The following is a 25,119-nucleotide window of genomic DNA, read 5'->3' as shown; positions in this document are numbered from 1 at the left end:
GCTTGAAAACTCTCAATATATTTAATCACTACAATTATTCAAATGCAATGAAAAAAATAATCTGATTTTGAACATTTGGCTAGTAGATAACAGCTCATAGCAGCCAAGCTGATCTAGTGATTCACTGCCACTGAACGGAGTCCTTCTTGCTAGGACTTTCCATTTCCACTAATTTCCCTGAGCTGACTCCAGGGGAGCCTACCCCAAGAGATGATTAAACTTGTTGATCTAGGCAGAAAGATATGCAGTTTTCTTTTTTTCCTCAATTATTTCTCTCTTGGCTTATTGAGCCAGGCTGAAAATTTGAGCATGAAGTAAATGCAGCGTCTGAGAGAAGCAGAGAAGACATAACAAAAGGAACCAGATAGAATTTTGTTCTTTGATGGTGGTAAGCTACCAGATTTTCAGAGGGACCCACACTCAGTGTGATTTTTGTGTGGCTTCTGGAGCATAGTTTATGGCGTAGTTCTATGTTAAATTAGTGGAAATTCCTAATAGGAAATAGTAGTTTTGTTCTAAATTAATTTTAGTAAAAAGATAAAAGTCAGTATTAATGAAAGCATAATAATCACAAAGTAGGTAAGAAATTACTGAGTCTTGCTCTAAACAAGTAAGGAAGTATTGTATAAGGTGACTTGATGACTTACCTTAAAGGAGATTTCATACTGCTCTCCTCCCCATATTTCTAATCCTGGATCATAGCCTCCCAGCTCCCAAAACCATTTCCGGTTAACAGCAAAAAGACCCCCAGCCATTACAGGAGACCTGAAGGATGAATAAAAGAAGCTATGAATGACAAGAACTATCATGCCATGTTTTAAAAAACTGCGAAGATTAGCAATGTACATGGACATGCAATAATGAAGATGTTTGAACCACGTGTGTGCGGGCTTGTGTGTCTGTGTGAATGTAGGTGGTCTGGCTTCAACAATTGCAAAGCTATGGAAGGCACTGACAAAGGTTTGTACTGTAAACAGACAATATTTACTTTTCTTCACCTTAAATGGACTCTAGATGAGAAACAAGCAATGTGATAGACATGTAGATAGCTATAGAGCAGGAAAGACAGTCATGCTCAAACACCAGTTTATAAAAACCCAATGAATTCTGCTCATTACTACATAAACCCATGGAACAAGAAGAAAGGGACTTGGGAAACCTGCCAAAGTGTTTAAGGTAGTGTCCTTATTCCATGTGAAGTAATTCACATTTCAAAATTGGTAAAGGTTGTCAGTTCATTTCAGTGTTATAGCAGCTGGCTAGAGAAAGGTAGAAAGGTGACAGCAGATGGCTGCAGAGTAGCTGTTGGGAGTTAAACATTTGCAGTTCTACAGCACCATTTAAAACTCCTGAACTTTGCCTCACAGTGGTAATTTAATTCATCGGCAAATAATTGGCTATGTTTCATGTGTTTCCATTTGTTCCATGAATAAACGTGGAATTTACTTGAATGAAGTCAGGCTTTTCCACAAACAGTACAGAAAACAAATGAGATATTTAAAGCTAGTGTTAGAGAATATTAATGAGAAGTACATTTTAAATGTATAAGCAGGAATTTTTTACTGGAAACAATATGGGTTTCCTTTGTTGCTTGTTTTATTTGTTTGTTTTGGGTTTTTTTTGGTGGTGTTTTTTGTTTGTTTGTGTGTGTGTTCTGTTTTGTTTTTTTTGTTTTGTTGTTTTTTTTTCACTACCAACAACACCATGTTTCTAATGCAGTAAATACAATGTCAGATCTCAGGATTTAAATGTTGCTCAATGATTGCTTGAAATTGTGGTGGAAGGGGGATAAAAGGGATATTCACTTAACAGTGAGGAGACAGCATGCTGAAAAAAGTCCAATCCACCTGTTCAATCAATGCAGGTGAGCACACATATAACGAGTTTTAGAGCAAGAGGCTAGAAGCAGTGCCTTCCTGATGATGCCTGGTCCGCAAAAGAAAAGACATGTAACTCTCCCTATGTAAGAGACACCTGGATGGCTTCCAGGCAGTGCTTCCTTATTGGAGAATAGACATGAAACCAGATCCTATGCCATATGCTTTGTAACACTGCAGCCCCTGAGGGAAGATCGTCCCATCTTGAGGCATTTTTATTCTGAATTACTATTGGTGGTTTGTTTGGGGCTATGAAAGCAGGTGCTACGACCCCTGTAAAACTGACTGGCAAATAAAAGCTTCACCCTTTGTGACTGATTTCGGATTTGGCAGTGAATTCAGGACTGGTAGGTATCACAGGAATCTATGCATAAGTTAGAAGTTTATTAAAGAGTTAACACCAAGTTAAGGGAACACCATTCTGCCACATTTTCTCTGCCTTAAATCTTTTTATATTGCTATTTTTTATCTAAGCCAAGGGAGAAGATAAAATAGGAAACAGACAGCTGAGTGGCCTCTGCCACCACTACTAGGATACCAGTGAATCCCCACATGAATCAATGTTAGAATGTGATTCTCTCAGTTGCATTCATGGTAATGAAAAACATTACAGATATTTTACTTTTCACTTTTATAAGATAGTTTTTAAAATGTACATAAATGTAAGATATAATGTAAGATTGTATCTTACATTAAACTCTTTGTTTTAACAACTAGGGAGGCCTGTTTTAACAGACTAATTCTACTTTCCTTTAGAGGAATATACTTTCAACAGCACAGAGAAACTTTGTGAAACAAAGCTGCAATATCCTAACTGGCAAGGCCATTTACTGTAACATACACTGAATGTAATACTTTTTTACTTTTATTGACATTTCATACTTCAAATATTGACTGTTCTTTCCACCTATGAATACATTCAATGGAGATTTTATTAGAAACCTTCCCCTTGGGATTCAGACTACTACAATACATTTTCAATTCCTATCAAAGTAAACCTTATTTCAACATGCCCTTTGTGACTTCAAGTTCTAATAATCAAAATATAATATCCTTTTATAAAGATGGACTTGCATAGAGAATGCTTGTAACTGAATCTTTACTGGCAGAAGAAATAAAGTCCCAGAATCACTGGGAAAACGCAAGTTTTCTAAACTTCTTTTAGGTACATCTTTCCTGAGCATTTTTTTTGACACAGTGGATGGCTTATCAAAAGGAAAAATCCCAGCAAGTGAATCATATGGAAGATGGAAAAATCAGACTTCAAATTGCAAAATAATTGGCAGGTACTTCCAAAAGCCACTTTATAACTAATTTGTAGATTTTTCCATTCGTAATACTGAGTAAAGAAACCCTTATTTAGACATTAGTTCATGAGAGTTCAGAACTTTTATTACAATTAGCAAAACTACCAAACAATGACCGGAACAGCAGCAAACTAATGTTTCTTGCACTTATTTTAAAAAAAGAAAAAGAAAGAAAAAAGGCATTTCATGTAATGTTGCTCCATCCTTTATTTTTTATTTTACAAGTCGTTCTGACATTTTTTGTTTTGCAGGAAGAGTGATGGAGAAGACACCTTTTTGGTTTTCATGGGAGTGGGATGAGCAATAAGCTGTGTGAACCTGACCACTTGGCACAGAATACTTGCATCTGTTGCTGAACAGGCCTTAAACTGTCTCAAAAATACGGAGATAAGAGTCCAGTCCTATAATCATGACTGATATGAAAAGTCCTTTTGTAGTCAATAGGATCACTCACACAGGTAAGAACTGCTGTGAGACCAAAGGAGAAGAATTAATCTTGTTTAATGGCTTCCAAACAGAAATGTCAAGTACAAAGCTATGCTTGTAGAAGCAATTTTTCATGAAACATCCTATTCAGACACTTAACAATTAAACTTGAGTAATTACATTGGAAAGCTGTAAAATCCTTATAGTAAAAAACTGAAAAGGACAAAGACTCCCAAAACATCAGAAAAGCTAGAAAAGCTAAGGTTGCTAAATTTAAAAATAATTTGAAAAACCTTCCATATGAGAAGTACTGCACAGACACAGCGACTATACCCAGAAGAACAAAATTGCAAGTAAAAGTCAGCTGATCCAAAAATGGCCCAAGAAGTCACAGATCCTTGTGCTGAGATGGAAAAAAAGGTCTGATTTAGTAATACTGCAAAAGAACTAAACCACCCCAACACAAGACAGAGAAGAATTTCGTAAATTCTCGTAATTTACAAGCAGAGGAAGAAAAGAGATAATCTATGAGTTTTCAAGGTAAGAGAAAGAGTGACACAGACTTAAAAGCAGTGTGAAGTTACTTGCATTAGAAGTCAGTGTGGTATATTGCAAACAAACTGCATAGCAGGGTCTGGAATCATTACATTGCCAGAGTGATTCATAAATTGGACCCAAAGAATTCATGAAGATGTAAAAAGAAAAGAAGAGCTTTGACAGCATGAAGAAAGACACTTAGGAAAGCACCTGTACTAGATGACGTGTGCAGTAGGTAAGCTGACGGGGAAACCGGAAAACGCCCAATGACACATCTATTTACTGTCACACGTCAGGAGGTGAACACAGATTTGTGTGATCTATTGTTCAACAATACTACACTGTGCACTGATCACTGTTGAATTGAGATGATAATGCTGCATACTGAGGAACTTTGGAAAGGACTGATAGGGATCATCTGCCTGGAACAGCTGAAATTTGGTCATTATAATCATACCCAGTGAATGGCACATTACACTGTGCAGCTCTCTATCACCCAGACTGATGAAAGGTTCTGTGCTGAACTATTGAACAGAAACAGATGAATGCTGAAAAGATACGTCCACTTAATGCAGGGTAAGTTAGACAAACTGACCTTCAGTGCCAAACCAACTGGCATGCAGTACAAAAACTGGAGTACATGTCAGCCCACACAAAGAGTCAGCACTGGGTCCTGTTGACCTTGTGGAATCATGGATGTGATAGTTGAGGAGGAAGGGCACTGCATTGCTGCTGACATAGTGACAGCTCCAGAAATGACTGGTGACCTACTGAGTGCACCTTGAAGTTGAGCTTGTGCACTTTTTATTGTGAATTTCAATGTCTTGCTAATCAAGGAGTGTGCCCCTCTACCCCAGTGATACAACATGAATGCACCTCAGAAGAGTGAATAAATTAAAATAAAATACCTTGTTTCAGTGGTTACTGCTTCTGTTGTTCTCTGCAGTGATTCCTGGTACTGCACCAAAGCTTCTTAGAGCAAACAGCAGAAGCTGACACTAATGCTAGATAATAAAATATTCTAATAAAACTAAGAATTAAAACCTATGTATGTATAATGTTAGAGACAGACTTGGTCATTTTTATGAAATGAAGTGAATGCAGAAGTACGAAAAAGTGAAATTAAGATGAGTTGATTGAATGGTGAGGAAGTAACATAGATTAATAAAACAGATGACAAAAATATGAACTTAAAAGTTTGCTTCAGCTAAAGATAAATTGAGGGACAGATTCTATACTAAGCACTGAAAAAAATGTTGATCTAGCTGGAATCAATATGGTCAGACTTACTGAATTTTTTAAGAAGTAAGAAAAAACCCAGAATATTCTATATACTTAACCCTTTAACCAACTTTTTATAGATATACTTTAAAATGTATTTTGAAATGCATTGAACTTATTTTGCATTTAATAGTTCTCTAAGGCCCTGCTTTCTTTTATCTTTTATCTATTCTAATAACATGAGTAATCTCCATATTTATAAAATCATCAACATTTGAAAAGTAGATTCTTTATCTGTGACATCAGCCTATGGGATTTACTCTTTTTTTTTTTTCCTCAAGAACAAGTGTTCAGTATTCTGAACAACTTTTTCCCTTGATGAATTTGTGCCTCTGTGTGTACCAAATGGTGACATAGGTTTTGCAAACCACTGCATTCCTGGTGTCCACATCATTGCATCCTTAGAGGGTCTAGAAACGGTATCTTAAAATATATGGCAGATCAGCTAAGGAAAGGGTCTGTCCTAAAGCTGATTTTCTCCCCATAAAAACTTCCTCCACCCCAGGAGTTATTTCACTGTACATTCAAGGCTGTCATCACAGTACGCTGTAACCTGCCAGCTCATTTTTTTCCTCTATCAATGTATGTAACTCTGAAGTTCCAAGTACTTATGGTAAGGTACACCAGCGATTTTCACAAAGCAAACTGAAGCTACTCACACAAATTCTGATTTGTAGAGCTGCATCCCACTGTGCAGACTCCTATATATCCAGTTGCTTTCAGTAATCTGTATTCACTTACTAAACTGCTGTATAATTTTATTGTCACTCTTTAAGCAGTTAGGATTTTCTTATGTTAATTCTTCTTTGCTATATCTTTCTAATGAGTTTTTTTTGCAAAATCCATCATATGTTGACAGATTTAATATAGATGCACACTGTCTCCACCTTACTTACAATAAATCAATAAATACCTATGCATATGCATACACATACATATTTCATATATATTTCTACTCCCTGGCATCCAGTCACTATTTTAAAGTGATAACTAAACTATGAGATATCTGTCCTTTAAGAGGCATAGCACTAATATTTCACCCATGTTTATTTCTGTGCTAAATGTTTTCCTGATTTTTTTCCCCAAATAATCTCTACACCACTCAATCTAAGAGATCCCTCATCCATAGGCTGGCACAAAATGACTAACAGTGCAATGGTAAGTATCTTTCTTTTTAAGCAGTTCCATTTAAATTCTAGTAAATGCCTACAACAAAACAACCCTTTTCCAGAGCAGAATCACATTCAGGTTTAGCAGAGTTCCATTATATTTTAACTTCAAGTAACATCCTTCCTGGACAACTCAAACCTTTGAAATGCTAATGTAGCAGAAGAGCGGGTATGTACACAACAGTACCCACTAGTGACAGTAGCTGCTAGTGACAGCTTGTGACAAAGTCCCACAAACTTCTGACTCTCTGCTTCCTCCCAGCACAGAAGGCACTATTACGCAATATGGCAGTCAGAGCCAATTGACTTTGACTTGTGCTTTTGCAGCCTGCGTCGCCACATAATTAAAAGTTGCTCTACTGAAATTGCAACAAGGCTTCATTTTGATGCCAAACGTGGCATATTTTTCATGAACCTTGGAGTTCAAAAAATTCTGGTAAAAATTTGCATTCTTACGTAGTGACTGTGGGAGACTATGGCTAGTTAGTGCCATTATATGAAACCTGTGTAAGTGGCAGATTCTCCTCATTGGATAGTTTTAAGTCTCAGGTTGACAGGGTGCTGAGCCATCTCATGTAAACTAGAGTAGTAATTAGAAAGGTTGGACCAGGATTGTCCCTTGAAAATGTAATATTTGAAAATAAACTGTAAAAAATAAAGATCAATCAAAAGCAAAATATCATGAACTGTCCCTAAAATAGAAAGCTACATTAGCCCTCCTGGCTTTCAGAAAGCTTCAGTTTGAAGCTTATCTAAAACTACACATGAAAAAGATACATATATTTTTAAAGGATATATTTTTTTCTCAACTTGTCTGGAGTCTCCACTATACCAAATTCTGCATATAAAATCAACCAATGTTAGAATTCAAACAGGTAAGTAGTGTTTTGCACAGTTTAAGAATTTGGGAAGTGGAAGAAGTCATCCTGTTCCCGGTTCTTTTGAAAATCCAGTTATTTTTATTATGAAGGCAGAATGTACCTCCCACAATCATCCTTTCCCTAGGCAATGCCAGTACCCTAACCTGAGTGCACATCTTAATTTTAAACAGGAAAAGTCTGTTCAAGCTAACAAGGAAATCCGTGTTTATGGAAGGCAACACTTAGTCAAATTGACATCTTATTTGAGATTAAACTTCTATTTTCAAGTAAGGAACAAGTCCAGAGCATATTTTTACATTATGCATCCTGGTTGTGCAGTAACTCCATCACCACCTCTCAAATATTAGGGAATAACAACAGTTCATTAAATCCTGTCACTACCTTCAAGGATGTTCTCTCAGAATACATGGGGGCAGTAGCTCAGCAGAATTACTATCAAACTACAATGCTATCTTCCCCTCTTTAGATGCAGAGGTATACACCAGAGAACTACCCTCGTTTTCCAGTGCTTACTTTTGCTTTGTTGATTTAATTAAGCCCAGTACAGCATTATAGGCAAAGTTTAAACCAAAGGAGAAATTTTAAAATTTCATTAAGAATGATAAATGATTCCTCTTAAAACATATCCAGTGGCCCATGCATACGTTCTTATTTCCAAAATAGTCCTTTAACTCAGACCTCGTCCTCCCAAGGAAAGATTCCTAGATAAATAATAACAAACCCAATCAGTTAGCTGCTGTTAAAAGTTACAGGTGATTCTGATTAAGCTATTCTCATTACTGTAACTCTATAACTCTGATTTCTATAACTCTAAAACATTATGAACCTATTCCAGATTAAAACAGATGTAAGGGTGCCACAGTCCAGAAAAAAAAACTTTGCATATAGTGCACAAAAGCGACTGCACAAGTGGGGATTATGAGCTGCCACCGGGACACCCATCTTTTGCACTGCTGACACCTTCCAGCACAGCCCCTTGAGCAGCCCAAGCCAGCCAGCCCATGGAATGGTTCGGCAGCACCGCTCGCCGTGGTGGCTGCTCTGCAGGCAGGACCAGGATCAGTGCATGGAGGTCTGTCCATCAGGCTTTCCTTGTCACCTGTGCCACATCTGCTCCATGTGGGCTGGTAAAACAGTTGCTTGAGTCTTTTTGTGGATGCCAGGTGAGGAAAAGAGTTCATTCTAATCACTGTACTACACAGTACTGCATGCTATCCTAAGCATATTTGCAACAGTTGGGAAACTGAAAAAAGACAAAAAAGGCAGGTGAACTACAATCATCACCATAAACTCCAAACAAAACAGAAGCCTCTGGTTCTCCTGCAGTATTTCAGACTGAAGCTGCAGTTGTGTAACAATGAATGATTTAGGTGGGCCAATGTGAAGAGTTAGTACTGAGGCATTTCAAGGAAATGGCAAAATCAGTTTCAGTGGATTTTCTTTTTTGTTCACCCCACCACTCACATGCCAGATCAGATTGAATAGTGAAGGCCATTTCCAGAACACTTCTGAGTTACAGACATTTAAAAAAAATAGAAGCATAGTTAAAATAAACTGCTTCAGATTCATTAGCAAAATATTTCAAAACGCTGCTGCCTTGCACGTTGATTGAACTGGCTTTTCTTCAGGGTCCCTGTGGAGAATGGCCCACAGTCCCACAAACTGCCTGTAGCTACTCTGATTCAAGCAGCCAGAGCCCTCACACTTGGCTAAGTGGATGAGATACACAGTTAATGATATGGCCTGTGATCTGCTGTAGAGCTGAGGATGTGGATGAACACTGTTCCTTTGATCAGTCCTTCACTATCATGTCAGCAACTGCTCCCACTCTACCCTTACGCACACACGCTGCTTCAAACACAGGCAGGACATGGGGACAAGAGGTAATTTTAATATTTCATTTATGTCTGTCTTTGGGGGTTAATGCAGAAGCCTGAAATGATTACACGCTGACAGGGAGGACGACTAGAGCCTGTGTAGCCATGCCATTGCTACAAAAAGCATTTGCCAGTGGTGAATGATTTCAAGAACGTTATCATTAAGTTATGAGAAGACAAAAAATATGATGCCGGAAGAGGCAAATATGCAGTCAAAGGCATTCTGAGATTCTGGAAACATGCTCTTAGATGCATCACTGCTATTTATTAAAGCTCTGCAATTTGCTATGTTACCCTATTATGGAGGGTGATGGGGAGGCAGGCACTTCACTACAACAAAATCAGATTTCTCTTTGCCTGCACCAGAGGCATAACAACATTTTCTTGTAAAAACTGTGAAACAGTAAAAGCAGTTTTTAAAAAATGGAACTGACAGAAAAACACTGGAAAGCACTTCACAATGAAGGATGAAGGAGCTGAAAACTGATGAGGTTGAGCACTTTATTGTCCCATGACAGCATCTACTTTTAATTTGATGTTGTTGTAAGGATGGGCTGGCAGGACCATGGAAACCCAGGGAAATGAACCTTCCTGTTTTATCATCACAGTAAATCACATTAAAAAAAATCTCCATTTGATAATAAAAATAAAATAGAAGTCTGGTGTAGGGATAGCTCTCAACATTTGCATAAGCTCATTCACTCTGTACTAAAAGTCCCTGGAAATGTGCTTCAGCAATAATGAACTAGAGAGAGAGAGAATATCTGCAGTGTGATCTACTGCAGATTAATATTTTTGAGGTTTTCAACAGCAAGGCTGTCAGGAATTGCAGAAGATTTTATTTCCTCAAAAAAGATTTATATCTACTGTTTTGCTTTCAGACTTTGGATGTGAACTGGTTGTTTTAAAAAACAATGTTAGAATATAGACAGTTTTCATTAACTGTTAGTAAAATGTTTTGATGGCATGAGTTCCTGCCTGCTGTTATAAATGTTCACTTCTGTTAGAAACTCTTTCAGCTATGTGAAGACTTAGGCATGAAGCTGAGAGGAAAATTGCCTATCCCAGTTGAAATACCACATTGTTCTCTTATCCTAAATGTAAGTGCATATTTAAATGTGTCACAAGTACATGTATTACACTCTTTACTGATAAATGGTTGTATCTAGTGGTGAAGAACTAGAAATCTGTATGACTGAATACAGGATTCTGCCTCCAACCAATATGCCTTGCAAATCTGCAGGTGGGTCTTTGGATGGTTTAAGTGTATGAAGAATACATAGCCAACAAAATGATGCTGTTGTATGTGAACTCTAGACCTGACATCAAAGGCAAATAGAGAAAATTAATTTGCCATAGAATTCTGGTAAATTCTACAGGCCATCATGCAAACTATTCCAAACAAACCACACTGATCTCAGAGCTGGAATCAAGAATCCCTATGTAGTATAACTGCTCACACACAAGAGTACCTCTATCCAGTGAGACAGCCAATGTAAAATGTTCGCATAGCCAGAAGGTACAAGATCTATATATGAGAACAGCAAGCTGAAGAGGACTTCTAGGAGTAATTCAAAGGCAGAATAATGACAGTTCCCCAGAAGTAATCCAGCCTCATGTGGGATAGGGCTGGACTGGATACAGGTCTGGCCTCTGAGACAGCAAGCAGCTGCCTTGCAGAGGCTTTACCTCCCGGATTCAGAAGTTCACACAGCCCAGCCATCCTTGGGCCAGCATCGTCCCACTGCCTTTCGGGTGAGAGCACAAGGATCAGGAGGGGTCACCCTAACCTATCCATACCTATAATGAAAACACCGCAAGGAAATATTGAAAACCGAAAACAATAACATGTAATCACTGCAACTGCATCTACTCAAATCTCAAGCCTCCTGTCTATACTCGCTTCCAGGAAATACTATTAATTTGCATTTATCTAGACTAATAGTATATGGATAAAGTAAATGATATGGTTATTTTAAGAAACATTTGAAGAATTGGAAAACTTTGTGCAGTCATCCCAGAATCATTCAAAATAATCTGCTAGTGAAAGCCCTATCACTTCAGAATTAAATTAGAAAGCATGCAAAAGGCATATCAAATTCTGAAGTGGCAGGAAGGTAAGGGGGACAGTAATAAAGACTCTTGCAACAGACCTATAAAGGCCTTATTGGTAAGAGTTTACAAAAAACCGCACAAAAACCAACCCAAACCAACCAAAACTAACAACAACAAAAATACGCAACATAAAAAAGGCAAATTCTTAATAACAAATAATCAGAATAATCTCTGTTAGAAATGGCAGCTACCAGCCACAATGAAACTGTCATTTCATCTGATCTCCTCCATCATGGTCACTCATCACCACAAACAAATAGCCTTTATATTGTCTTGATGGTTACTGACAGATAGTCTCCTTAACTAGACGATATTCAGAGGATGGAATTGGTAATTGTAAAATATCATTTTACAGACGACACAAAGAGCGTTCAGTGCTTCTGATCCAACTTCTCTATTAGCTCCAGATGGAAATACTTGAAATACAGATTCAGTGGCTCTTTTAAGGCCCTGAGTCTGTGCTTTGAGGTGTTTCCACTTTTCCCTGATTCTTAGCCTTGAATGCGGAGCCTGTCTTTGGAAGTGGAAAATAGAGTTGGTAAAAGATCAGGGTGCTGCTGTAACCCCCACTCAGTGTCAGTGCGTAAATGGGCTCCACATCTGAAATAATTTGTTTTCCCTAAAGAGGCAAACTGCTCCATCTGCCCAGAACCTTCTCACCATGGGACACTACTTTAGCCCTGCAGGCACTTACATCACCTCTGCTTGTACTGCTCAGTAATCCACCCTTGCTCTTTGAGATTATCATCTGTCATTTAAGTGACAAGGGCCAGGGTCAGCACAGATGTGCTAAGTGAATAAAACCTGCACATATCTTAAGTCCTCTGATGAGAGAGCTGCTTGTGTCTTCACTGTCATTGTAATCTTTCTTTCTGATCTCTTGACCTGAGTCCCCTGACCACCCCCTCTGAATGCATCCCAGTTCATGCCCCAATTTCCTGCTGGCAAAATCTGCCAGCTCCCCTGAAGGGGGGAGCTCTCAGAGGATGCTTCTCTCGGCAGCTAGAGCAAGCCCGACAGCATGGATTGAGGTTTCACACCCTTCACTTAGGCCAGTCCTTCCTTTACCTTCCTAAGCAGAAATATTTCCTGACTACCAGCTAAACACAAATGGGAAATATGATGGCATAAACAGTGGGATAATAAATCTGAATACTTTACCAATAAATGCATTTTAAAAACAACTCATCTCCATCTAGCAGAAGACAGCCCACAGAAACTGTAGGGAAGAACAGTAATTAGGTCACTCTGACATTTGTTGTCCCACATTTGTGAAAATATTTACCTGAAAACTTCAGTTATACAAAACACATAACCAAACTTAATACACACAGTAAATTGTTGGCTGTCATTATCAGCAATAAAAGGGAAGAGTTATAGCTGCAAAGCAGCTGCTGTAGCATTCAGCCATATTCTGCTGGGAAGAAAATAACACTAATGAAAGATTTAAAGGAAGACTGTTATGCACAAGCCTTTTCAGACACGCAATTAAATACAAATTGCAAAACACAAGTGAGTACATTATAAAACACAGAATTGCAGGTCAAAGATTGAAATGATTAGCACTGACAGAATCACTTTTATAGCTTTCTTTCTGAAGCTGCACACAGGATGCTATTCCTCTAAATGCTATGCTTATGAATAAAATTAAACAGAACACTGCAAAGATTTCCCTCTCATAACTATACTGTAAAAGCAAAACCATGTCTCCACTGTAATTACAGAGGATGCCATTTCATTAACAACTAATATTAGGAGTGAGTGGGAAAGCAAAGAAGCCAAAGAGAAAAAAAATCTGCTTCCAAGTATTGCTAAAAGAACCCCATTCATAATTGAATTTGCTGGTTAGTGATGAGGCTTTATCTCTCAATGGAGGCAGAAAAGAAACACAGCCACAACTAAGCTGTATTTTGGGGTCAAGTGAAGTGGATTCCTGACAATATCTTTCAATCACTTGCAGATGGAACTATTCCTGAAGGCCAAAACCTGCTCTAGCTGGAAGATACAATTTTGTGACAAAGAGTAATAGCAAGAAAGGAAGACTGAGTGCATTTTCTTAGAAGAAGAATGAGCTTCACAGAGGTCAGCATTTTGTCTTTGTTGCTTCTCCTTCCAGGACTGTGACAGCAGCTTCAAGCAAATCTGACACAGCATGCTCTGCATTAGTGGTTTTCTTCCTCCATACATCACTCTGTCCATACCAATACCTTTTAGGTACCTTCCCATTAATCTGTGAGTGGTTCATACACCTGCATTTCCCAAGGAGAAAACTCAGCACACTCCTGCTCCCCATGTAGAGGCAACATAGAAAATAACCTTCCTCTCCCTGTGTCACAAGGGAGGGATTCACCTTGAGACTTGATTTCACTTCCTGCAGGATTTGTTAAATCAGAGAGTAATGAAGGGAGGCACTGTCTGTTTGGGGTTGGATTTTTAAAATACTGTCATGGTTTGGGCCCAACATGACAACAAAAGGCCCATGGCTGCTCACTCAGCTCCCCCCTGCACACACACACACACACACACACCAGGATGAGAAGGACAAAGCTCATGTCTCATGGCTTTGTCTCACGGGTTGAGACAAAGGACAAGGAGGGTTCTTCACTGATTAAGGTCCCGGGCAAAACAGACTCAACTTGGGGAAAACAAAATAATTTAATACAAATCAAGCACACTCAGGACACAGACAACACAAAGAGCAGGGCTTGCATATGTTACCCCATCCCTCCCTTCTTCCTGGATCCAAATCCCTTTGTTCCCGGTTTGCCTCCTTCCCCCCAGCGGCACAGGGAGACAGGGGATGGGGTTTAGAGTCAGTTCACAGGCTGGTGGTTCCTGCTGCTCCTTCCTCCTCAGGAAGAAGGATTCCTTACAGTCCTTCCCTGCTTCCCCACAGGGTCCCTCCCAGCAGACAGAGTCCTCCACCAACCTCTCCTTCATAAGTCCTTCCCACAATGTCCGGAGCTGCTCCAGCCTGGGCTTCCCACAGAGTCACAGGCTGCTTCGGGAACAAACTCCCCTGGTGCCAGGGTCTTCCACAGCTGCACAATCCAAGTCCAGTGACAGCAAATCCACTGACCACAAAATCCAAGACAAGTGGCCAAGTTCACCCCTCCTGGCTCCTTCAGGGAATGTTCCACCACTTCCCTCCACAAGTGCAGGGGCACAGCTGCCATCTCGCCATGGGTTGCAGGGAAACTTCTGCTCCAGCACCTTCCTCACCAACCACTCTCCTTTCCCCACTACCAAAAAACCCACCAAACCAAACCAGAACAGCAACACCAAATGCCTTGGAAAGAAAATCACCCTTACTGCCTCCCTGTTCTTCTAAGTAGCTGAGTTCCTAATATTGCTCAACACATCTAATCTTGCTGCTGTCAGAGGGAGAGAACTCACTCTGCACTCACCACTCTAATCCTCCCCACTGTAGCTTGCAGGTGTGTGGTCTCCTCCCCATAAGGACAGATTTGTACTCAAACAGCTTAATTCAATTAAATGCTAGAAAACAAAACATTTTTTCCTGAGTGTGTGGGATTTTGTTTTGCCATTTCAGTGAGTTTACATGGCTCCTGTAAAGCAAAGGAGGCAACACTACTAAGTCAGCAGTGTGACAGACTGTCCCCCATAGTAGGAGCATCCTCACCCCAACCTGGTGGTAGGGAGCTGGTCATGTTCTCCCTTTGTCTCACGGCACCACATCCTCTTTCAAAGAAGGAAAATGAAGTTCCATGAGAGTCAGTTCCTGAGAAGCCCACATTAATGATTTTAGTATCTTTTAGAAAACCACAAGTAGATTATTTAGTATGTTTACAAATGTTTCATGCATACTCTAAGCTACCCCTATTCTCTTATTTCTGATTAGGTAGTTTAGAATAGCCTCCAAAACAGAATAAGTATTCTATAATATCTTCCCACATCGTTTTCTTTTCTCTCACACAAAGTCATTCAATAAACCTCCCTCTTGCCTGTCCCAAGACTTCATACTGTGTACCACAGAAATCCTCCTCCTTTTCATTCTCTAGATCAGATTTGCAAATCACCGGGGAAATCCCTACATTTGCTGTACCTAAGAGCACTCCTGGAAGCATTCTTAATTTTAGGCTCCTTCTAAGACCCAGAACACCCTTTCCAGATATGCTGCACCCAAGCAGTATCATTTGCACCTGCAATAATGTGCTAAATCTGAAGATGTCTTGGTGCTTGAAATCAGAATTGCTGTATCATTCCAGTTTTGAAAGGACGTGGGGAAGTCATGGCCAACACTACCTCAGTTTCCAACAACTTTTCCTAGGCTCCTCTTTTCTGCTTGTTGTTATTGTCAGAGTATATTGACCTTACCTTCAAGGCAGGAAAGTATGTCTGCAAGGTGCACTCCAACTGATGACATCCAGTATTTCCCTTGGAGAACACCAGCTGGAGTGTCCCTGGAGCTAATTTTGACATCACTTCTGCAGGTAACTACTATGGACAGATGGCCAGTTTGGCTTTAAGCCTATTCTCCAGGATGTTCTACTCAGTAATCCAGCTTACTTCTGATAATTATAAAGATTAACAATTCTAACAAAGCATTTGGTTTTATATGAGCATTTCTGATTCTTCTAATTTGTTTTCTTTAACATTGATACTCGCATCCAGGAATCTCAAATTCAAAACATTTTGCTTGTTGAGATCAGCTTCTTTTTAGGCTTACAGAACACTCACATGCACTTTTCTGTGAGTATCGTTGTCACTTGAAATTATTCCATTAATAAGATTTTAAAATTTATCTTCATGGATCAAATGTTCTGTATACTGAGCTGCATCTGTTGTGACCAGTCAACCAAATCACATGGTACAATACTGCTGTCTCTCCTTGCTTCAGTGTAAATACATCGCTGCCCATTTGCTTTCCAATAAGGCTGGTACACAGAGCTGAAATATAACTTCTGTGCATTTTTGAGATAACAAATCTATGTATGCATCAAATGAAGACAAACTGAAAAGGGCTATATCACATTAAATATTGGTGGAATTTTTGTGTTATTGCCTTAAATCTAAAACTTAAATGCCCCCCAAAATTTTAGTAAACGCTTAATATTTTTTATTTCTTCCAAGGACCTAATTAACCAGTTAATTTAAATTGGTTGACTTAAAAAGATGTTTAAGAGCTGGAGAATATGGAGGAGGAAGCTCTAAGACACAAAAGCAAAATTTGGTCTCAGTAGTCCTCTGTGTATGTTCCTATTTGAATTGAACACTTAAGCACCATCACATCCCGAGTTTAGTATGAGATTTACAGAGACTTGGATGGTTGGCAATTTTTTTACAAATTCAAATGTAAATAGCTGCAAAAAGCATCCATGACCAGTGACAACCAGCAATAAGAGCAAAGACCTTCAAGTCCTGTATTCCAGTGGGAAAGTGCTATTTCTTTCCTCAGGATTCCAGGTATAATAATGGTTTAAAAATATCAATAAAACCAAATCCAGAATGTCTAAGTCTTTTGCCTAGAGAGGAAGGAGGTGTTTGCAAAAATTACATTGAATTTTGCTGTTTCTAGCTTTGCCACATGCCTCTGTGCTAAGTCACTTCTCCTGTGCTTCATCTATTAAATTAAATATCAGTATCTTTGTACTTTGATGAGATGCTTCGATAACAAATTCACTAAAACTTGTGATGCAAACAAAAGCTTTTAAGAAAGATAGCTGTTAAAACCTCCTAGTGAAAGGTGAAAGAAACAAAGGGTAATTTTTTTTTAATTAAGTGCTCATGGTATTAAAAAAGTAATTTTCTCATTCCCTATGTTAAAGCCTTGTTTCAAAACCAAGAAGTTTGTCCATTGACTTTCTGAGACTTAAGAGTTCACTGTAGGCAGTGGCTGTCTGACACAAGTATCTATCTTTCAAAGGAAAAAACAAAGCAGGTTCACTTGGCACTGAGGAATCAAAATATATTTCTCCCATAGACATCAGTGATGGCAAAGAGAGGTTACGTATTCCTCATACCTGATAGTACATTTTGCCATACATTAGAGGTGTATGATGATTGCCAAGAAGAGCAATGTTTTTAAGATAAGCCAGTCTATCTGTATTGAAAGTAAACCAACTGGGAATATTCTGATTTACCATGAGACAAATATTAAAGCACCTAATCAAAAGCTTACCAAACTCCCAATCTTGAAATGTCAATTTTATTTTTTATTTTTATTTTTTTTAGCAAAACATAGCTCCAGCAAGAAAAGCAGTAGATCAATCACTAGCTAGATATTCTCATTATTATCTTGGTGAGAACTAAATTAATTTCAATTTCCAAAAAAGGTGAGGCATGGAAAAAGAACAATGAAAGCATTTCACACATGGAGAAATGGACTGTCCCTCCATTTCTCATAACAGTGAGACACATGGACAATAGATGATATTTCAGCATTCGTTCAGGTCTATCTGTTTTTACATATCTTGAGAGGTTTAGCTTTTGCTGTTTTATACACCAGGAGTTTTGTTATTAACTTGACCAAGACCAGGATATATCTCCTAGAGTTTCCAAGTCTTGTCTTGAAGGTTCCTGTGAACTAGAGCTGGGACTTTGAACTGCTATTGAAGTAATCACAGAGCAATGCGCATATAATTGGGATATTTCTTTCTTCCTGTTTTTAACCACTCCTTAGCTAATTATGCTCCAGAGACACTATCAGATTTAGCAGCAGCAATGCTGAATAATTCAGAAATAAGGAATATCAAATGTGCAGAAAGGAAAGCTGTCATGCAAACCCCCAGGAGTCTGTTTTAGCTAACAAATCTGACAGCACATCAGTAACCAGCCCTGCTTCTGGCACCACAATGAGCTACCACTGCTACAGCTATTGTTGTAATTTACAGATTTTTTTGAGTCCCAACAAGCGAATCTCCAAAGCAGCACATTCTTTAGACTGACATACCTAACTCTGAAAAATGGATTAACGACACCAAAGTTTACTTTTTCCATTACTGTCATATCTCTGGAAGGATATGTACAGTGTTAACACTACTCTGTTACAGAGACATAACTCAGAGAGAGGGCAGAAAAAGGCTCAAAAAGGTAGAATTCTCCAAAGTAAATATTAACAGACTCCGACCTTACGGCTAACACCAAGTGTATTTAAACAGATATCAAATATACAAGACACCAGCAGTCTCAAGGTGTATTTTGAGTACTGACATCTGTCATCCCTGTCACACTTCCAGCTGGCAGTCTACTTACTACAGCCTTACTCACCAGTAATATAAACTCATCCATGGTTTTCAGAAATTTCAGAATAATTAACTGCTAAAATTCTTCCCTTCAAAATGTATTCTCCATGCTATTACACAGGCAAATCACAATAAGAAAATTAAATCAGAAAGAGAAAATGTCTGTTTACTTGAGTTTTATAATAAAACAACATCTGAGCTAAGGTAAAATGATGCTACAAAAGCATTTAGAGTCAAAGAGCTTTTCACTTAGATTCACATGGATTTTCTCTCCCCTGAAAAAAAATAGTTTAAATATAAAGATATTAAATATTAGTTATATCAGAAAGGATCAAATAGCTCAGAACATTCTTCCTCCCAACACACAGGACCTATAACAAATAATTTTCACTTCTGCCTCTGGCTTTATGACAACTACTGCCATGCTAATACTATTGACAATGTTGTTGCAAACAAGAAAGTAAACAAAAAAGCTATGGTAATTTCAGGCTTCATTAGAAATGGAAGGGAAAAACATTATCGCTTATTGAACAAAAATAGACTCAAGTATTGGAAAAGCAACATCAAAGTTCTCAGGGAATCTTTCAAATACATGTCATCGAGCTACTCTCCTGTACATCTTGTGCCTGTTCTCATCAGAACCAAGACTGGATCTTTTGAACTTTTCCAGGAATAGCTGTTCCAAGCATCTGAGATGCGCAAGGTCAGGTAGTTCAGATGGATGAAACAAGTATCAGATAAGCTTTGGAAAGGGCAAACACAACTTTAAGATCTATTAGTAGAGACCTTTCCAGCAGATATAGATCAATAGCACTGCTAAGGATTGCATGCAGCATGATGCTGCATACAAATCTGGCCTGTTTTTTTTCAAAAAAGAAGAAATGAAATTAAATTTAGAGTTGTGCTAGAACAATCAGAGGAATTATGGATCTGATTATGACCTATTTTATGAGAAAAGGCTGAAGAAGCCCACTGAAGTGAAGATGGAAATTGGATGCGATTTCTCTTTAGCAACAGGCCAGGAGTTACCTGACAGATCAAATATTTTTAAACAATCTGGCTGCTTAGGTGTGTTCAATTTATTTCCAGAAAGACCAGCATTTTCAGAGATCTCAGGCATCACCTCTGCTGCTGTCAAGATGCAGGAAGCCCTCTAGTCCTGCTGGTGTCATGGTTTTGTGTGTAGAACCCCACGTTTTTCTGCTTTAGTTCTCCTTTCAGGGTATTTTGGATTCTAGATTATATCCAGAATGCCACAAAATGTAGTAATTAACAAATTCATGTAACAGTTTCTGAAATAACTTTCTCTATCTGAGTCAAATGAAATGATAAAAAATCAGCTATCTGGAGAACTAGAGCTATTGTCTCACTAGGCATTTAATACATCTCCTGGTGCCTGTTGTTTACAGATACGAAGCAAAGTGCCTTTCAGGCATTTTTCAATTATTTTCCACATTTCTGGAAAATTTATTTTCCAGCTGGGTAACAGCTGTTTTGCCATTCAGGGCATGCTCCTATTTTGTGTTATTTCTGTGACTATTTGAAAAAATTGCTCTGAGCAAAATATAATTTAGAAGAAATCTGCTTCATTTATCACCTGAATTCTAGCACCATTTAACATGAACTTCTGTAAAAAAGATACTCAATTCTAAATAGCTCATGTGACTTTTTTGTAGATGCATATGATGGGGTATCTGATCTAAACTCAGTCTCTGTAAAACTAAGCCTGTGTGAGAGTTACTATTACTCAGCCAAAGCATCAGATTTCTGGTTTTACCATGCACTGAACTGTATTTATTCTTTATATCACAGTATTTAAGATTTTACCAATATATCTTGAGTATCTGAAGCCATTTCTGCTAATTAACCAGAAATTAAGTAGAAATGCCACTCAAAAGGTTTTAGGGTGCAGTTAGAGAGGATGTGACATCAGTTCCCACAGGTTAATGCTCCATTGTAAAGGATGAGAAAGAAAAATCTTTGGAGAAAATTAAGGTACAAAAGAACACCTGATGCTGTCATTTTTAATCTATTTATTTTACTATCTCCTCTTGTCCCTGGGGAAATGAGGAAGAGGTTGTAGTGTCTAAAAGACAACAGAAGCATGACAGATTCTGTCTGAGGCTAAGAGAAGATGATATCCTTGACTTGTGAAGAAAATGAGCAGAGGGCAGCTGAGATTCTGAAATATTCTGGAATCATGAAGAGACAACGGTTATAGAAAAATAAGTTCCAGGTTTGCATCTGCCCTTTTTACAACTGTCATCACACTGGAGAGTCATCATTGTCTATGATCATCAGCTTTTACAAACAGTATTTCTCTTTCTCTACTGTTACCAAACAATAAAATCTATTCTGAAATAAATTTGCATTATCAGTCCACTCTGACTTTGAATTTTTTCTTACTAAATTTTAGTCTTTTCTCTTTGATAGCCTCTAAGCTGCTATTGGGATTTTTTTTTGTTTCTATTCCCCCCCCCTTTTTTTTTTCCTAGCTGAATGCCAACACTTATAATCACCTTATCAGTCAGCTGTTTGAGATCTTTGCTACAACAGATTTTTCTCTTTCTTTTTTTTTTTTTTTTTTTTTTTTTTTTTTTTTTTTTTTTTTTTTTTTTTTTTAATAATTTCTCTAGTGACACAATTCTTGTTATACTATTAGGCTTTATTGACTTACATAGAAATCTCTTTTTACAGGTCTACTGTGTACTTGGCTCTTGGATGTGCTCATGCATTCCCACTGAAACCATCTGTAGGTTGTTTAAATACCTGTTTTCTCCCTCCAATTTAAAGTTCTTGCAATTTTTTCATTATTAAGACCTAGGCTAATATGCAGAGGTCAACTAGTTTGAAGTCAGTGGCTTAAGTATATATGTGGCCAGGTAACTTGGAACAAATTTCACATAAAATTACTTTTATATAATAAGAAAAGCTTTTACAGGCAAAACACTACTTGTTTTTCATTTAAACTAACATTTGAATGGGACTTTGCCTCATCAACCAGTAGGTGGAGATGTAGGTCCAATAATTACTGCAGAAAACAGATATTTGGCAGTCCTTGATACAACTGAAGGTTCATATGATACAATTTAACCAAGGTTAGATTTCTTAATAAGCATTAGATGAGACAGATTAAATCTGTCTGCAGTTAAGGCCCATCTATCAGCCTTCTTTGCTGCAGACATTCTTACAGCCTGTGGTCAGCTGTGCCCACAGAGCCTGGGAAACGTTCATATTTAACAAACTATTAATTAAAGCTAAAAGGCAGAAGGACAATTACAATACTCTGCTTTGGTATAAAAAATGTATTAATCTATTAAATTATTGTTATAGGAATTGATACTAGAAATCAGTTGCAATAGTGATAATATCTTGTGTTTTACAAAAAATGCAACTCTGTCTCAGAATCTCTCTGCCATTGAATAATAATAATAATATCCCTACTTAGCAGAAATGGAAATGCAACCAATTACAGCAATATAAGATAAAGTGCAAAAATTAAGGGAATACAGTTGGAAATTTATAATAATTTGTTTTGTTTATGCTGCTCCTGATATATGATTTAGCTATATCCACTAATTATATATATTGTAACAACAGACTGTTCTTCTTCCCTGAATGCCCTTTCAACAAGTCAGGAACAAAGATTGTGCTTTGAATAGTTTCTCTGTTTAAACTGTCATTCTGTCAAACAGAATCACTACAAAATGGGCTAGACATGAAAACCTACCGCAAAGCAGCAAGCTGGGAACATGAAACATTTCCTGTGGGCTGAGAACTTAGGAAGTTTGCTCTCTCTCCTTCACTGCCTTCTGGGAGTCTCTTGGAAACCACTACCCTGAGGTCCCCAGACAGTGGTCTGAAAATATTGCTCCAAATTACTTTCTTCCTGGCTGTTTACCTTTTCATTGGGTACTTGGAGAGTTTTTTTGCATGCTCACAATGCTTTGAAAGGGAAAAATGTTGTTCCTGTTCTCCCACTGTGCTCCTGGCTTACCACCATCCCTTCCACTCCTAATACACTGCACGTCCACAGGTCATTTGTACTCATTGGAAACCAGAGTGGTTATTTGCCCTAGCACAAAAAAGCCAGGGAAATTCTGCAGAATCAGCTAAACTTTCTGCCGGAGAACCAGGAGAGCAGAGGGAGTGAGTCTTCTTTCTCCTTCCAAGCACCTCATTTTCTGTAGGGGGCAAATGGACTTGTGTAATTTAAAGCCTACAGTGCCTCTCCGGCACTGAAAATAACACTGACATACCAACTTGACAAAAGAAAACACCAGAGAGGTTGATTTTCAAAATAATTGAGTTGAAAGGACAGTTATGTGCTATTTTCCCACAAAGGAAATAGGTATTTTTAGAAATGAGCAAAGCTAATGCATAAATCTTGTTCTCTGATAAAGGACACTGTCTTGGCAGTTTATGGAATGACAAACATCAGCTGTTTTGCACTTCATTTGTTCCCGGTCTCTTAAAAGATCTGCACAGCATTTTATAAAGAAACTAACAGCAAAATTTGGGTTCTTAATAGGAACTTTCACCTCACAGATTACTGGAAGCATTTGCCTTTTCCTCTCGACAAACTTGTCTTCCAGCTAGAATAATGATATTTTGATTACTAACATGAAAAAGAAACAGATGCTGGTGTGCCTAGGGATAATTCAGAATGTGATCTTGCATGTCTTATTTCTAAGGTCAATGTCAATTCATTCTACTTTCAATACCTATACTGAGCTCTCCTAAAATTTTAAACAAAATTTGTATTCACTTTTTTTCTCACTCAAGTCTCAGATAAAAGATGATTCACAGATTACTGCCACGGTTAACAACTACAGAAATATGGAAGAGGCATATTGACTGTCAGAGAGATGCAAGAACTAGTGATGGCCGCTACTAAAAAGCAACCACCTATAGCCCAATATAAAAATGGGAATTGTTTTGAGAGACTACCTCTAGACATTGTCCTGCATCTGATTCAATTTAGTGCTGCATTAAAAACCTACATGGTGCAATGCAGCAGCCCTATTCTGTGAATCTTTAAACATGGCTTTGTGCATTAACTGTATCAGTTTGCAACATGTGCTCACAAGGGCTAGATCTTGGTCTCAGGTAATTGTGCTATAAATCTGATGCCATGTAGTGCGTGTGGATGAAGCTTTGTGTATCATCTATAAAGGTTTGCTCAACAGAAACAAGACTTCCAAATCTGACAGATTTTCCAGGGCCACAGAAGTGGTACATGCTACATATTTGGCTGAGAAAATGGAGGAACCACTGGATTCATTGTTGGAAAACTTTGCACATCTTGATTTCCGGCACGGACCAAAAAGACATTCTTACAATTAGGATTTACAAGGGAATTTGCCATTTGCATGAACCTGAAATAGAGCTCAAAAAAAAATTTCAACAGGCTGTAAAAATTGGAGGGTTAATCAGAATTAAAAAAAAAACAACTTTGCAAATTGGAGAACTGAAATAAACAAGGCAAAAAAGGTAAAATTACAGTATCACACTGATTTAAGGATAATGAAGACAGATTACCATTTTTTGATATGGCACTTCAAATAGATCTGAAGATTCATGTCTTGCCTTCAAACATGTAAAATCTGAATTTCAAGAGAAGGAGGATGATGTGCACTTGGACAGATGTGAGTTTTGCAGAAAATGATATGGAGATTATGCCACAGTACAAGCCTGGCACGAATCAACAATGTCAAGGAAATAAAAAAAAAAGGGATGTTGCCTCTGAGACATGCAAAGTTACCCGTCTGTTCTCCTCGGCTATGATAAGGCTTTGGCTGGTGCAGGACCTGTTCTCAGTATGGAAAAAGGCCAGAGGAGAGCAAAGACAATCAGAGCTCTAGAAAACATGACTTATTAAGGCAGACTGAAAAAAGTAAGACAATGTACTCGAAAACAATGAACTGATCTGACGTGAGTCCTCAGGTACTTAAAAGTTCTTCTCTAAGTGTACATGGCAGAATATAAAGGGCTTAAAACTGTGGCAAGAAAGCTTCTGATTAGATATCATAAGAATAGTACTGAAACACTGGCTATAGATACATTTCTCCCCAGCCACTTCTTTTCATGCTTCCAGCACACACTGCACTGGCAGCTTTGTTTCTTCAGAGTGGAAGCCAGAAAAATCTCTTCTCCTCAGGGCTAACAGGGTCCTATGGCAATATAGCTGGACAGTCACTATTATTCTATGTAGACAAAAAATCAGAAGGTATATATTGGTAGGTGAAGATGCTGCTATGCCATGCTTAACTGATGGCTGCCTCTGAAAAAAGAACTATGGGCACTGGAAGGAAAAGGAAGAAAAGCATTCTGATGCTGTGGAGTATTTGGCAGACCCTGTAGAATTAGGGAATGACACACACACCTCTCAACCCCATATAATGGGCAGATGCTAAAGAGTATTAGCAAACTCGAGCCAACAAG

General features: G+C 38.2%; 1 protein-coding gene across 1 annotated transcript in view; it reads right to left on the bottom strand.

The window, feature by feature from the left end:
- The window catches only part of GALNTL6 (polypeptide N-acetylgalactosaminyltransferase-like 6), a 277,333-nt gene that overhangs the window by 40,898 nt on the left and 211,316 nt on the right, over positions 1-25,119 (bottom strand). The window contains exon 9 of the mRNA XM_009996002.1: positions 648-765. Within this exon, the coding sequence (XP_009994304.1) occupies positions 648-765 (118 nt within the window). The remainder of the gene's footprint in view (positions 1-647; positions 766-25,119) is intronic.

The sequence above is a fragment of the Chaetura pelagica genome, unplaced genomic scaffold (assembly GCF_000747805.2).
Source record: "Chaetura pelagica isolate M959 unplaced genomic scaffold, ChaPel_1.0 scaffold142, whole genome shotgun sequence".
NCBI lineage: Eukaryota > Metazoa > Chordata > Aves > Apodiformes > Apodidae > Chaetura > Chaetura pelagica.
The sequence above is the reverse complement of the archived record's forward strand: the minus strand, read 5'-3'. Positions and strand labels throughout refer to the sequence as shown.